The sequence below is a fragment of the Triticum aestivum genome, chromosome 3B, assembly GCF_018294505.1.
Source record: "Triticum aestivum cultivar Chinese Spring chromosome 3B, IWGSC CS RefSeq v2.1, whole genome shotgun sequence".
NCBI lineage: Eukaryota > Viridiplantae > Streptophyta > Magnoliopsida > Poales > Poaceae > Triticum > Triticum aestivum.
In genome coordinates this window covers 836947803-836964786 of record NC_057801.1, presented here as the reverse complement: position 1 = coordinate 836964786, position 16984 = coordinate 836947803, and the positions used below count along the sequence as shown (strand labels likewise).

At 46.0% G+C, this 16984-nt stretch overlaps 1 protein-coding gene across 1 annotated transcript; it reads right to left on the bottom strand.

Annotated features, from left to right (window-relative positions):
- Positions 1 to 6004: 6004 nt before the first annotated feature.
- LOC123066980 (uncharacterized) lies at positions 6005 to 7380 on the bottom strand. Its single transcript, XM_044489950.1, has 2 exons — positions 6359 to 7380; positions 6005 to 6199 (listed from the first exon to the last, which is right to left on the bottom strand). Exons 1-2 carry the CDS (start codon positions 7309 to 7311, stop codon positions 6055 to 6057), a joined length of 1098 nt encoding a protein of 365 aa, XP_044345885.1. The 5' UTR covers positions 7312 to 7380; the 3' UTR covers positions 6005 to 6054.
- Positions 7381 to 16984: the final 9604 nt, after the last annotated feature.

The window sequence follows — 16984 nt, the reverse complement described above, 5'->3', positions numbered from 1 at the left end:
CGTACGAAGCAAAGAAGGTTGTCTGCCCTCTAGGTTTAGAGGTTCTGAAGATACATGCATGCATCAACGACTGCATCCTCTACCGCGGTGAATACGAGAATTTGAATGAATGCCCGGTATGCACTGCATTGCGTTATAAGATCAGAGGCGATGACCCTGGTGACGATGTTGAGGGCGAGAAACCCAGGAAGAGGGTTCCCGCCAAGGTGATGTGGTATGCTCCTATAATACCACGGTTGAAACGTCTGTTCAGGAACAAAGAGCATGCCAAGTTGTTGCGATGGCACAAAGAGGACCGTAAGTCGGACGGGGAGTTGAGACACACCGCAGATGGAACGCAATGGAGAAAGATCGACAGAGAGTTCAAAGATTTTGCAGCTGACGCAAGGAACATAAGATTTGGTCTAAGTACAGATGGCATGAATCCTTTTGGCGAGCAGAGCTCCAGCCATAGCACCTGGCCCGTGACTCTATGCATCTACAACCTTCCTCCTTGGTTGTGCATGAAGCGGAAGTTCATTATGATGCCAGTGCTCATCCAAGGTCCGAAGCAACCCGGCAACGACATCGATGTGTACCTAAGGCCATTAGTTGATGAACTTTTACAGCTGTGGGGCAGACCTGGTGTCCGTGTGTGGGATGAGCACAAAAAAGAGGAATTTAACCTATGAGCGTTGCTTTTCGTAACCATCAACAATTGGCCTGCTCTTAGTAACCTTTCGGGACTGTCAAATAAGGGATACAATGCATGCACGCACTGCTTACATGAGACTGAAAGTGTACATTTGCCAAATTGTAAGAAGAACGTGTACCTTGGGCATCGTCGATTTCTTCCGAAAATTCATCCAGTAAGAAAGAAAGGCAAGCATTACAACGGCAAGGCAGATCACCGGCCAAAGCCTGCGGAACGCACTGGTGCTGAGGTATTTGATATGGTCAAGGATTTGAAAGTCATCTTTGGAAAGGGTCCTGGCGGACAATCAGTTCCTAAGGGAGCTGACGGGCACGCAGCCATGTGGAAGAAGAAATCTATATTCTGGGAGCTAGAATATTGGAAAGTCCTAGAAGTCCGCTCTGCAATCGACGTGATGCACGTTACGAAGAATATTTGCGTGAACCTCCTAAGCTTCTTGGGCGTATATGGGAAGACAAATGATACAAAGGAAGCACGGCAGGACCAGCAACGTTTGAAAGACCCTGATGACCGGCATCCGGAATGGTTTCAAGGTCGTGCCAGCTACGCTCTAACCAAAGAAGAGAAGGTCATCTTTTTTGAATGCCTGAGCAGTATGAAGGTCCCGTCTAGATTCTCGTCCAATATAAAGGGAATAATAAACATGGCGGAGAAAAAGTTCCAAAATCTGAAGTCTCACGACTGCCACGTGATTATGACGCAATTGCTTCCGATTGCTTTGAGGGGGATCCTGCCGGAAAATGTTCGAGTAGCCATTGTGAAGCTATGTGCATTCCTCAATGCAATCTCTCAGAAGGTAATCAATCCAGAAGATCTACCACGGTTACAGAACGATGTGATCCAATGTCTTGTCATTTTCGAGTTGGTGTTCCCGCCATCCTTCTTCAATATTATGACGCACCTCTTGGTTCACCTAGTCGAAGAGATTTTCATTCTCGGTCCTGTATTTCTACACAATATGTTCCCCGTCGAGAGGTTCATGGGAGTATTAAAGAAATATGTTCGTAACCGTGCTAGGCCAGAAGGAAGCATCACCAAGGGCTATGGAAATGAGGAGGTAATTGAGTTTTGTGTTGATTTTGAAAAAGAAAAAGTATTTTGAAAAATACCTTTAGTCGCGGTTGGCCTGCCCAACCGCGACTAAAGGTCGTTGCGCGCGGGAACGCAAAAACCTGCCAAAAACCCCTTTAGTCGCGGTTGGTCTGGCCAACCGCGACTAAAGGTTACCCCATTATACATGTCCTAACTATATTGTTGTGTCCGCTATTATACATGCAGAATGAAGATTAAGGAATGCAGAGTAAGGAACATCCATGATGTTGGGTTCATTGACCCACACATCGTTAATGGATATGTGTTGGAGCATCACCCCGCCGACATGGAGGCAGACCTGTGGCAGTTTCTTGCAAAGCAGGAACTCAAAAGTGATATTCTATTTCCTTACCATTTTGGGTGAGTGTTTCTGTCTTGAGCACATTCTCTTTTGTTTACTCCATGCATGGTATGTGGCCGGCTAATCGATGAGTTATGCATGACGTACTGTGCATGTATCGTGTCCGCAGGTTCCACTGGATTCTGCTAGTAATTAAAGTTGACACCTCAGAATGTCTCGTCCACGACTCTCTGAATAAGGATCCAAAGCTTTGGGGCGGCATGAGAAGAATGCTGCAGAAGTAATTATTTTCATTCATTTGCGCTCTATATCGATCGGCCTATTTTGTTCATTTCCTAATATCAAGTAACTAATAACTCTCTTGTTCATTTAATTTTCTTTGCCTCGTAGGGTTTGGAGACGGTTCGTAGATACAAAGGTCGGTGAATTCAAAAAAGAGCTAGAATTCAAAAGGTCAAAGGCTAAGAATGGTGAGGATATTCAGCCAGCGGGGACCAATCTATGTGCATACTATGTCTGTGAGATGATCCGGAGATACACCTCTGAGCGGCGGGTTCCGAGTGATACCAATGCTCAGAGGAATAACCTCCGGATGATGCTTAGTCCAGAAGCTCGCTTCCGACCACTTCAAGAGGAACTAGCTGGATGGTTCAGGAGGGAAGCCCTCCATCCTAAAGGAGAACACCATTACGAGGACGTAGAACTTTATATGCATTAAATTATGTATGGAAACTTGTTCAAAATTGTATATAGTCATCCGATGATATTGAATATATATTGTATATTCCTCTTGAATTCTTTTTGGTTCTAATTTCAAATTTGTTTGATATTGTACATTCATATGCATGTATGTAGTACCGTAGAATATGTGAAACTCCTTCAAAATTAAAATAAAGCACAAAAGAAATAAAACAATACAAATTAAACAGAAAACAGGTTTAGGGGGGGGCTAAAACCCTAAACCTGCGGCGGCCTTTAGTCGCGGTTGGCCAGAAGAACCGCGACTAAAGGTCCTCCGCCCCGACGGCCGCCTGGCGCCCACGTGGACGGGCCTTTAGTCGCGGTTCTTAAGCAACCGCGACTAAAGGGGGGGGGGGGCCTTTAGTCGCGCCTGTTTGGTCGCGGTTGCGCAACCGCGACTAATGGCAGTTGCGAACCGCGACCAAAGGCCCTTTTTCCACCAGTGCTCGCTTCCTTCCCTTCGTCCCTCAATCCCATGCTCGTGGCGCTGAAGTGGCATCGACAGGCGATGGCGGCGAGGACAGCACGTGGCAGCCCCTGAAGCACGAACACGACTGCACCTCGGGTCTGCCGTCTCCCAAGATATGGGTGAGTTCTTGTGATGCCCACCCTAAACCCTCACGTCCTACAAATTCCTCAACCTCTACCATCTCGATTTCTGTCGTCTCTGTCGTCACTCGTCAGCGCACACACGATGGGTTGGTGCCATACTACATGTGGCATCTCCGTCGTTCTGGGCCGGGAAGATAACAGATTTTCAGAAAACAAATAATACATTTTAACCTAACTTCCTTAAATTATGCAAATCAATCGATTCCTTTTATTGCTTCAATTTGTCTTAGGAAACAAATAACAGATTTTTAGGAAACAAATAATACATTTTAATCTAACTTTCCTAACTTATGCAAATCAATCGATTCCTTTTATTGGTTCAATTTGTCTTAGAAACAAATAACAGATTTTCAGGAAACAAATAATACATTTTAATCTAACTTCCTTAAATTATGCAAATCAATCGATTTCTTTTATTGGTTCAATTTGTCTTAGGAAATAAATAACAGATTTTCAGGAAACAAATAATACATTTTAATCTAACTTTCCTAAGTTATCTAAATCAATCGATTCCTTTTATTGGTTCAATTTGTCTTAAGAAACAAATAACAGATTTTCAGAAAACAAATAATACATTTTAATCTAACTTCCTTAAATTATGCAAATCAATTGATTCCTTTTATTGGTTCAATTTGTCTTAGGAAACAAATAACAGATTTTCAGAAAACAAATAATACATTTTAATCTAACTTCCTTAAATTATGCAAATCATTTGATTCCTTTTATTGGTTCAATTTGTCTTAGGAAACAAATAACAGATTTTTAGGAAACAAATAATACATTTTAATCTAACTTTCCTAACTTATTAGTGAAATTTGTTTTAGGAAACAAATAACAGACACGTCACAACTTTCCTCCCAATAAATAGTTTCTTAACATTTGCAAACTTTCCTAATCAGACACGTCACAAACGGGCAGGTACTGATATCACGTTATCCAACAATAAAACCCCATTTGCATAGAAATCAGTTCAAAAATCCTAACTTTCCTAAATTTTTACCTTTCCTTGATAACAACAAACATTTTCTATGTTTTCCATTGATATTAGCATTTTTTTGAACTGAGATCTCCTGGTTATGATTTTTTTGTGATTCTTTCCAATTGTGACCTCTCCTTCCACTCCGGCTCCTTGTCGGATAAACACCTCCACCACAGCCAGGTGACACCGCCCCAGACCTCCTGCCTCTCCACAACTTCTCCGCCACCTCCTTCTCGTACTTCATTAACAATCCCTCCGCCACATTTTTCCACGGCGGTGTCGAGGGCACGGTGCAGCAGCGTACCAGCGGTAGAGCAGCGCATAGCAGCAGGAAGCAACACGCAGTAGGCGAGGCTGAGGGGGCGGCCGACAGAAGATGGCCATGACTGGAGGCGGTGCGAGGCAGGGGGGCAGCAGACGGGGCGAGCGCAGCCAGCGAGAGTGTGGCGCGCGACCAGGGTGTGTGTCGCGCGGGGCACAGTGGTGCGGTGGCTGCGGCGAGCGCGACGACAGCGACGGGCGCGACCGACGTGGCGTAGCACGGGCGTGGGCATGGAGAGGGAGTGGCCCCGCGGGCGCGGAAGAAGAGCAGCAGGCTCGGGCATGGGCATGCATAGGAGCGGGCATGTGCCACGGGGTCAATCCGAGGAGCTCGGTGGCTACCCCTGCAATGGCCATGGCGGACGGCGGTTCTCGGCCACGGTGAAATACCTAACGAGAGCAAACGAGAGGGGAGACAAGGAAAAGGCAAGAGGAGATCATGCCGGTGTCAATGGCACCCTAGGCGAAGACATGGGAGCTCGGGGCGGCGCGGATCGAACGGCAATGTCGCGGTGGCCCAAGGTTGAGGAAGACGGCAGCGACATCGATGCGGGGGTGCTGGACTTGATCTTGTTGGCGCAGACGAAGTAGCGAAGGCATTCGGAGCTCCTCGACAAGCTCCTAGCCCGCAGGGAGGGCAGTGGCCATGTGGACGGAGTCAGTCATGGTGGCCGTGGCGTCTGACTTCCTCTAGATCGACGGGGTCGAGCGAGCGAGGAGGAGAAGTGGATTTGGGAGGGGGCGTCAAGGAGGAGTGAGGCCATGGGGTAGGGAAGGCAGGGCGTCACCCTTATCCATTCCCCTTCGATGCCAGCGAGGTGGTCGGGCGGGAGCCCGTCTCTGTAGCGACGCGGCTCGGGGAACAGGAGAAGACGACCGCGCGGGGACTGGACCGCTGAGCCGATTCGGTGGCAAGGCCCGGGGGGCAGGGCGAATCCCCTTTTACATCGTCCTTTTGGTTTTTCAATGTATTCTAATCTGTTTCTCCTTTTTAACACCGTTTTCTATTTATTCTTATCAACTAAATGATCTCTACTCCTAATGTCTCAGTTGGTAGTCTCCGTTTCGGGTTTATTTTCGTCCCACCTCCCGAGTGAGGGAGAGGGGGAGAGAGAGTGAGGAAGAGGGAGGGAGAGGGTGTGTGTGTGTGAGAGAGAGAATTTGATGGTAAAAAAGGTCGTCGATGTCACTTAATATGTATGAGAATATTCAATGTAATATTAACATAATAGATATTGAACTTTTAAAGTTAATGTGGCCCCGTTGCAACGCACGGGCGTTCTTCTAGTAATAATAAAGAATGAATCCAGTTCCTTATGCCGCCGCGCCATGCTGCTTCACCTTCTTTGGTATGCTGCTGTGGACCATACCCTTCATATTGCTGCTTCTTTTTCGATGCCACCTTTTAATCGTTGGTGTTGTCTCGTCATTTGGAGGTGGCAGGGCACACTTGAACTCCCTATTCAAAACAGAAAATACTATTAATACACTTGCATTAGATGAGTGAGCAAGCTGAGTAGTAACCCTGAACCACAACACGATAAATTATCAATAATACTTTGTGAAAGGAAAACAAAAATGATGAATGCATACATGCCAAAATGGTAAGCATTACTACCTTGTAAGCCGAGAAACGAAGATTGCAGGCCACTCAATCTCCATGGCTATGGCATCCGACGGGGATATGTGGACACCACGTGGCCAATCCTCCACCTCCTCAATCGTCCCAGTTTCGAGGGCGATGGTGTAAATGAGCTTGCGGTCGTCGTCGCAAATGAGCAGTGTGCCGCACTTCTCCCCCAAGACACGTAGCTCTCTTCCTCGAGTCATCTTCTCAAGTAGTTTTAGCTCGATGGTCCGGGTGCATAGCCATTCGGATGTAGCTTTAATATTTTGTTGGTTTTCTTTTTGTTGCCAGATACCCAGTTGGGGAATTTTCCATTGAGTACTTACCAGTGATAGTCTCTCATCCATGGCTAGAGCAAGGCACGGGTTAGTCTGGAGGAAGTCGTAATTAATTTTGAAACGGTGCTTTGTGGTAGAGATGTTGCCCGTCCGGGCATTCAGACTTATGACACGAAAATATTGTTCTGCGGTATAAATAAATACCCATTGTGCCATGCCACGGCACACAATGGCATCGCTAAACAGCCTGTAGTGGCCCGATTCTTGAGTAATGTCCAAGAAATTGGTATGCACGACACTCCAGCTTCCTTTGTCAGACGAGAACACATAGACACTATACTTGACATCATGGCAGCCCGAGCCGACGATTACGACTTTGAAGAAAGACGAGTTGTGCGGCTCAACCGGCTGCGATGACTCACAGTCGGACCAGCAATCCGCACCGGTTAGAATGGCATAGCCGTTGTCGCCCATGGTGAGGAAGCCGACGAAGGTGGAGGATGAGTGGTTGGCGTCTTGTGGCCAGCGGCGTCGAAGAAAGGACAGATCGGCGATGAGATGGCACCACTGCTTGCACGTCGTGGCACATCGGAACAGGGCAGCCGCATCCTTCACGCGGATGAGGATCTCGAGGAGGAGGTCGTCCGGGAGCAAGAGTGCTGCCATGGCCGCGCCGCCAATTCTATCATGGGAGCGCGTGGCTGCGTGAAACCTATGTTGGACAGATAAGGGATGATTAACTTGGGTTTTTGGGTCGGTTACTCGCTCTCGAGTCCAGGTATCCAACGACCAACGTATTAGGTCTTATTAGGTATTTATAGGTAGGTTGCCGACTCGCTCTCCCGTCCAAGTATCCAATGTAAGTACGCACTAATATATGACCATGCGAAAAAAACAAGTACGCACTATATGGTATTAGTACTGCACCTTTATTTTTTGTTAATAATTGCTGCTGGTTTGGATCAAAATATGAGTCTCGCCACTTGCCATCTTGCATCCAATACGCTTTCAAACTGACAATTACCGATCTGTGCATCTGAGAACACCCATCTCCCTGCTCATCTTGCATCCTCGACGACGCCTCTTTGTGTACGTTGCCTAACTATGAAATTTCTACCCTTCTATCAATGCAAAGATACACATCCAGCGTATTCACCATTGTTTTTTTACCGATTTCTGATGTTATCACTAATTTTTCCTGAAATTGTTATATGCCCTGTTCGAAGCCAATCGTCTCTAATTTTCACTAAAATAATTAGAGAAGTTCTAGTCTGTACAAATTTAGTTCTGGAGTGCAAAAGGGCTAGCAAGGAAAAAGTGAGTCTAATATTGATCTCTCCAGTATGACTGTTTTTTCCGAAATGAACAAACAAACAACAACAAGACTCGTCCATAATGACTGAATGTCTAAGTTTGGTGTCTAAACTCTATCTACATACCGGAAATTTATTTTGTCCCTCAATGGTGAAAACTGTCTAGGTTTGGTCCTCGCATCAATGAAAAGTAGTGAGTTCTTTTTAGTGATCAATGAAAGTGATGTTAGGGCTGACACGATTGTGAATTCTCGCTCATGGTGATCTAGTCTCTATCTCTAATTTTATTCATCTCTCCTACTTTATTTTTGAGGAAAGCCATCATGGCTGTTTTTATTGATCAGGAATAAGAGTTACGTCATCTGCCAGAAGCTCGAATAAAATCTAGGGATTCTTGCCACATATGTTTCCTCACACTAAACTGAGCTACATTATGAGCTGCTCTATTAGCCTCTCTAGGACAGTGCGAAAAGATTACACGAGTAAATTGTGACAAAGGAAAGTATTCCTCATAGATGGCTACCGCCACACCTAGAGAATTTCCGCCATTCTGCATGATTTCCACCACTTCCATGCAATCACATTCGACTAGAATCTTGTTACATCCGGCGTTTCCTACAATAATCAGACCATCACGAAGTGCACACGCTTCAGCAGTTGACGGTGTATCAATTGTACGGATGCTCCATCTACCACCGGCAATTTGAGCTCCATCATGTATAATAGCACCCGTGCTCCCTGAGCCCGTGTCCACATCAAATGTTGCATCCATGTTCAGTTTGACAAAACCCTCTTGTGGCTTCTTCCAACCATGCCTGATGACTTGCATCGTCTTTGATTTTTTCACTCTGGAGTAAATCAATGCCAACACCGAAATTGCTTGAGCAGATCTAACGGATGCTTGCAAAGACTCGCCCCGAATAAATTTTCATCGTTCTTACCATGTGTATCAGGAAAGCCACCAGGTCGTACCTTCGGACTCCTACCAACAAAGGAGCATTGTTATTATCTAACAGTAGCCTCTCTAGGGGACCGATCCCGTCGACCACCGCAAAGCAAGCCTCGTCGATGATTTCTATGATCCTCAGGCGCGACCAGATTTCTTTACCCTTGGACATGAGAAGAACATATGGTTTATACTTCCACAATCAATGAATTATATAGGGAATTGGCTCCAACTCTAGATATGGCGATTAGCTAGGCCGAAATCACTATTTTGACCCTTTCAGCAAACTTTGTCACAAAGTGAACTCGACATGAAAGTATTTCACGATCTAACCCTTTTAGAAACGCCATAGCCCGCGGCGTTTCTGCCCAACATAGCAACGCCGAGGTAGCTAGCGCTTCTATCCAACAAAGAAACGCCGAGGTAGCTCGCGTTTCGGACCAGATGAGAAACGCCAAAAGCCTTGGCGTTTCTTCGCTAGCACCCAACCCACTCGCTGCCTCGTCAGGGTCTTCCTCCTCAGCTGCCAGAGACGCCGGGCCAGAAACGCCAAGGCTAGCGACGTTTCCGGCCTTCTTAGAAACGCCAAGGTAAGAAACTACTCGATAACCAGGGCCGCAACGCCAAGACTTGTGGCGTTTGTTTCTTGGTCAGAAACGCCAAGGCCTTTGGCGTTTCTCATCTGGTTCAAAACGCGAGCTACCTCGGCGTTTTTTTGTTGGACAGAAGCGCTAGCTACCTCGGCGTTGCTATGTTGGGCAGAAACGCCGCGGGCTATGGCGTTGCTAAAAAGGGTCAGATCGTGAAATACTTTCATGCCGAGTTTATTTTGTGACAAAGTTTGCTGAAAGAGTCAGAATAGTGAAAAAGTCCGATTAGCCAGGACACCATAGCAAGGAATCGCCCCATATAGTGATCCACAACAATGAATTTCCACCTTTGCGGTGTCCTTAAGTCCCACAGTGCCCCCCAGACCGCATTAAGCATAGATGAATCATATGGACTCGTGATTCTAAGCTTCCGACAGTGCTGGTGATCCCACTCTAGGTAATGGCGAAGTATCAGGTGAAAACAAGATTTCAGTGAAAATCTGGAAACTCTCCTCGTGGCCATCAGATCCACAGGGAAGGGCACAGATCTAAGATGGGATCCCACCTGCTACTTAAACATGATTTTATAGATAACCCCCTTACCTTCTCAGCTCATCTAGGTTGCTTGCGTTCCTATCTCACCGGAACCGGCGCCGCCACGGACACAACCTGCAGCGGCCAGGACGGCGCGCGCTGCGCTGGACCCCCCTTGGCTGGGAGGGCTCCCGGGGAGCCGTGCCGTAGGAAGCCACCCTTGGAACAAGCGAGGGTACCTGCGGCGTCGACCCAGGTAGCCTCACAGAGTCACGGGCGACGACTACCGTGTTGCGGTGGAGCAGGGCTACGCAGGCGACGGCAGTCTGGCCGGCGACACCAGAGCGTGCGTGCTCCACACCACGGCCAGCTAGCCAGCTACCCCGCTCTGCATGGCACCATTCACAAAGATGGAAGAACCGGTGGCCATGACCTGAAGTTGAGTCACATCCGGCTGCACACATCCGGTGGCGACCTCCTTCGATTCTGCAGCCTCTCTTTTCTGATGTTTGATGTTGTGAATCGTTGCACACATGTAATTCATCAAAGCTTGTTTTGTAGTTGCTCAATGTGAAGTTGTACCGAAAGTTGTGATGTACACTGATTTAGTGTGATCTGATATAGTCCTTCTATGTAATCTGTCCAAGCGTGTTTCTATATATTGATATCACTCAAGATCCATTGTGAATTTTGGGTATTGTTTATTTGACTCATGGAATGAATCAGTTGTAGGATTATTTGGTTCATGCTGCATAACTGACAGCAATGTGCACATGGGCAGAAGTTCATCTTGCCATGATTTTTGACACGAACCATGGGTTTTCATGAATTGGCAGAATTATTTCTGTATAATTATTTCCATAGCCATAAAAGCCAAGAAACTTCAGCATTTAGCTGTGGGCTTTCACATGGTCAGGAATCTGCACTTGGGTTCAGATTGCCATTGTGATTCAATGCAAACTCTGGAGAAAAAAAGGGACAACAAACAAATGAGAGTACAACCAGCTATCTAGCCAGATGCAGCAGCAATCAGCAGCCAAACCACTTGAGAATGCAAAGCAATGTATTGGAAAGACAATGATAATACTTGGTACAACATTAACTTAATCAACTACAAGGTTCAGGCTACATAACAAGATAACTTTCAGAAATACAAAATTCAGAAACGTAGAAAAATAATAGTCCAAGCAAAAATATCAGCACAAAGCCTGTAATGTATGAACTTCAAGCTCCCAGCCTACAGATAGAGATTAAAGAAACAGTTAGAGGGTTTTTTTCTTTTGCAGGAAAAAACAGTTAGAGGTTACCATGATTCACCTGCTGACTGTACTACCAGGGCTATGAGAAGGTTGAGGCAATAAAACTATGATGTCAGAGTAGTACAATTAGTACCTGAATCATATGTTGTACTCTGTTGCTTGGCTACGAGGAGGTTGAGACATGGCAGGGGATGGAGGAGCGATGAGATCGTGGAGAGGCGGCGCCAACATCTCTTCCGAAGGGCGAGTCAAAACCAGCGGAGGCACAAGGAACATGGCGGACGGAGGCTGTTCATGGACGGCGGAGGGGGAGAAATCACAGCCGGCGGAGGGCGCGTCATCACCGTCGGACTACGCATAGTGGCCGGCGTGGGGCAAGTATCCATCACGGCCACGAGATTGAAGACGAATCGATAGTGGTCGAAGCGTCAAGGACTTTGTGGGTAAAAGGAGGGGTTATTTATAAAAGCGCGTTTAAGTAGCTGGTGGGATCCCCTCTCAGATATGTGCCGTTCTATGTGGATCTGACGGCCCATGTGGAAAATTTCCAGATTTTCACTGAAACCTCGTTTTCACCTGAGACTTCGCCCTAGGTAACACTAGTAGAAAAGGGGGCAATGGTCCAGGCCGGGTCAGCCCATTAGTTCCGGTTCAATCCAGAACCGGGACCAATGAGGGCATTGGACCCGGTTCGTGAGCTCCGGGGGCCGGCCGGGCCACGTGAGCCATTGGTCCCGGTTCGTCTGGACCTTTTGGTCCCGGTTGGTGGGACGAACCGGGACCAATGTGCCTTGCTCCTGGCCCATCACCATTGGACCCGGTTGGTCGTCTGAACCGGGACCAAAGGCTTCCCTTTAGTCCCGGTTCAAGCCACGAACCGGGATCAATTAGTTGCCTATATATACCCCGCGAGCAGAGCACTCTCACTGATCTGTTTTTCGAGGCATGCGAGGAGGGAGCTTTGTGGTGCTCTAGCTCACCTCCTATGCATACGAGGTGTTCGATGGAATGCCCGAGCCACACTACTTAAGCTTTCTCCTCTCCAAGCTCGACCTCCAAGCTCCATTTTCCTCAATATTTGTCTAGGTTTAGCGGTCCGTCACGTCGCGTCTCCGTCTTCACCGCCGTCGATCGCCCGCGCCGATCTCGTCACCGGCACCACCGTGGTGAGCCTCTTGTTCTTATCTTCTTTCTGAAAGGAAAAAAATCTAAATTTTCTTACTTTTATTATTGCATCTTATATAGTGCGATGGTTTTGGTATCCGCCCCCGTCGGCCCTCGTTCTGTCTATGATTTAGATGTCGTATATATTATCTTTTCATAACTATTGGTTTATTTATTGTTTATGACAATTATGCCGACCAACGTGACATAGATTTTATTTATCTAGGAGGTTGTTGAACCGGAAATTCCAACCGACCCTATTGTCGAGATGTTAAATTTAGTTGAAGAAGAAAACAATTTGTTGAAGGAAAAAATTAGAAAAATTGAGGAGGAGAAGATGATATTGGAGTTGCATGTTGCGGATGTCGTCGATGATCACAAGATCAAGATGGATGCAATGCGCTTGAAGATTAGAAAGATTAGAAAATATGTCATTCATACCGAGGCTTGGTATCATTATGCCGTTGGATCAGTTGTTACATTGGTTGCGATTATGATCGCATTTGTTTTCGCATTGAAATGTTTTACATAATTTCAGTGTATGGTTTAATTAATTTAGATGCTCTGCAGAGCTTTATGTTGTTAGATGAGAACTATGTATGTACTTTGGTTTTAATGTGATGATGAACTTCTATTAATTTGGTCACTTAATTATCTATTCATGATGTTCTGTAATGATTTTTGACACACTTAATTATATATAATGAACGCAGATGAACCGGCAATGAATGTACGGTTCAAGACACACCTCCGAGTACATTAAGGGCGTGCATGATTTTCTCGAAGTGGCTGAGGCAAACAAGCAGAATGGTTTTATGTGTTGTCCATGCCCTATATGTGGGAATACGAAGTCTTACTCTGACCGGAAAATCCTCCACACCCACCTGCTTTACAAGGGTTTCATGCCACACTATAATGTTTGGACGAGGCACGGAGAAATAGGGGTTATGATGGAAGACGGCGAAGAAGAAGAGTACGATGACAACTATGTGCCCCCTGAATACGGTGATGCTACTGAAGATCAAGATGAACCAGACGATGTGCACGATGATGCTGCAACGCGCGAAGCTGCTGAAGATCAAGAGGAACCAGACGATGTGCCCGATGATGATGATCTTCGCCGAGTCATTGTCGATGCAAGGACGCAATGCGAAAGTCAAAAGGAGAAGCTGAAGTTCGATCGCATGTTAGAGGACGACAAAAAAGGGTTGTACCCCAATTGCGAAGATGGCAACACAAAGCTCGGTACCGTACTGAAATTGCTGCAGTGGAAGGCAGAGAACGCTGTGCCTGACAAAGGATTTGAGAAGCTACTAAAAATATTAAAGAAGAAGCTTCCAAAGGATAACGAATTGCCCGACAGTACATACGTAGCAAAGAAGGTCGTATGCCCTCTAGGATTGGAGGTGCAGAAGATACATGCATGCCCTAATGACTGCATCCTCTTCCGCGGTGCGTACAAGGATCTGAACGCATGCCCGGTATGCGGTGCATTACGGTATAAGATCAGACGAGATGACCCTGGTGATGTTGACGGCGAGCCCCCCCAGGAAGAGGGTTCCTGCGAAGGTGATGTGGTATGCTCCTATAATACCACGGTTGAAACGTCTGTTCAGAAACAGAGATCATGCCAAGTTGATGCGATGGCACAGTGAGGACCGTAAGAAAGATGGGAAGTTGAGAGCACCCGCTGACGGGTCGCAGTGAAGAAAAACTGAGAGAAAGTACTGGGATGAGTTTGCAAGTGAGCCAAGGAACGTATGGTTTGCTTTAAGCGCGGATGGCATTAATCCTTTCGGGGAGCAGAGCAGCAATCACAGCACCTGGCCCGTGACTCTATGTATGTATAACCTTCCTCCTTGGATGTGCATGAAGCGGAAGTTCATTATGATGCCAGTTCTCATCTAAGGCCCTAAGCAACCCGGCAACGACATTGATGTGTACCTAAGGCCATTAGTTGAAGAACTTTTACAGCTGTGGAATGGAAACGGTGTACGTACGTGGGATGAGCACAAACAGGAGGAATTTAACCTAAAGGCGTTACTGTTCGTGACCATCAACGATTGGCCCGCTCTCAGTAACCTTTCAGGACAGACAAACAAGGGATACCACGCATGCACGCACTGTTTACTTGACACCGATAGTATATACCTGGCAAGCTGCAGGAAGAATGTGTACCTGGGCCATCGTCGATTTCTTCTGACCAACCATCAATGTCGAAAGAAAGGCAAGCATTTCAAAGGCGAGGCAGATCACCGGAAGAAGCCCGCCATGCGTACCGGTGATCACGTACTTGCTATGGTCAATGATTTACACGTAATCTTTGGAAAGGGTCCCGACGCACTAGCTGTTCCGAGTGACGCTGGGGACACGCACCCATGTGGAAGAAGAAATCTATATTTTGGGACCTACCCTACTGGAAAGACCTAGAGGTCCGCTCTTCGATCGACGTGATGCACGTGACGAAGAACCTTTGCGTGAATCTTCTAGGCTTCTTGGGTGTGTATGGGAAGACAAAAGATACAGCTGAGGCACGGGAGGACCTACAACGTTTGCACGAAAAAGACGGCATGCCTCCAAAGCAGTATGAAGGTCCTGCCAGCTATGCTCTTACCAAAGAAGAGAAGGAAATCTTCTTTGAATGCCTGCTTAGTATGAAGGTCCCGACTGGCTTCTCGTCTAATATAAAAGGAATGATAAATATGGCAAAGAAAAAGTTTCAGAACCTAAAGTCTCATGACTGCCACGTGATTATGACGCAACTGCTTCCGGTTGCATTGAGGGGGCTTCTACCGGAAAACGTCCGATTAGCCATTGTGAAGCTATGTGCATTCCTCAATGCAATCTCTCAGAAGGTGATCGATCCAGAAATCATACCAAGGCTAAGGAGTGATGTGGTGCAATGTCTTGTCAGTTTCGAGTTGGTGTTCCCACCATCCTTCTTCAATATCATGACGCACGTCCTAGTTCATCTAGTTGACGAGATTGTCATTCTGGGCCCCGTATTTCTACACAATATGTACCCCATTGAGAGGTTCATGGGAGTCCTAAAGAAATATGTCCGTAACCGCGCTAGGCCAGAAGGAAGCATCTCCATGGGCCATCAAACAGAGGATGTCATCGGGTTTTGTGTTGACTTCATTCCTGGCCTTAAGAAGATAGGTCTCCCTAAATCGCAGTATGAGGGGAGACTGACTGGAAAAGGCACACTTGGAAGGGACTCAATAATATGCAGGGATGGATATTCTTGGTCTCAAGCACACTACACAGTTCTATAGAACTCTACCTTGGTGACCCCGTATGTCGATGAACACAAGAACAGTCTGCGCTCCAAACACCCGGAGCAGTGCGACGACTGGATTACATGTGAACACATCAGGACTTTCAGCAGTTGGTTGGAAGCACGTATCAGAGGTGACAACACTGTTTGTGATGAGCTGTACTTGTTGTCCAGGGGACCATCTTTGACTGTATTGATTTGGAAAGGATACGAGATAAATAGGAATACATTTTACACGATTGACCAAGATCAAAAGAGCACCAACCAAAACAGCGGTGTCCTCTTTGATGCAACAACCGAGAGGGGAAAAGACACATATTATGGTTACATAGTGGACATATGGGAACTTGACTACGGAGTAGATTTTAAGGTCCCTTTGTTTAGGTGCAAATGGGTCAATCTGTCAGGAGGCGGGGTACATGTAGACTCACAGTACGGAATGACAACAGTGGATCTGAAAAATCTTGGGTACACTGACGAACCGTTCGTCCTAGCCAATGATGTGGCACAGGTTATCTATGTGAAGGACATGTCTACCAGACCGAGAAAGAGAAAAGATAAGGAAGCGAATACATCATACGATGAGCCAAAGCGCCACATAGTTCTTTCAGGAAAAAGGGACATCGTGGGAGTGGAGGACAAGACAGACATGTCTGAAGATTATGAAAAGTTTCATGAAATTCCTCCCTTCAAAGTCAAGGCTGACCCCAACATCCTCATAAACGATGAAGATTATCCATGGTTACGGCGCAATAAGCAAATGACACAAGCGAAGAAAAAGTGAAGACTTTCTCCCGCAACTATTATGATGATACCATGCCAACTTTGTAACTGACGAGTATGATACCATTGTCCGTTTTGTACATGCACATGCTATGTGCGTGAAATTATGATACCATGCCAACTTTCAACTTTTTCAGGGTTCATTTGAAATGCTTTAGTGTCTTATGGTTCGGCCCTCGTAATAATTAAAAATAGCAACAATAAGTATTTTGTTGTAAGTAGAAACAAAATAAAATAAATAAAGCAAGAAACAAAACAAAAAAACAAAAAAAGTGTTTTCAAATTTGAAAACTAATGGCACTAACAAAAAATTTATAATTTTCCTAAAACTAAAAGCAAAAACAATTAAAAAATAAAGCAAAAAACAAAAGAAAATAAATAATGCAGAAAAAAAAGAAAAAAAACTGGAAAAATAAATAAATATAGCAACAATAAGTAAAGAAAACAAAAAAACAAAAAAATGCCTCCTA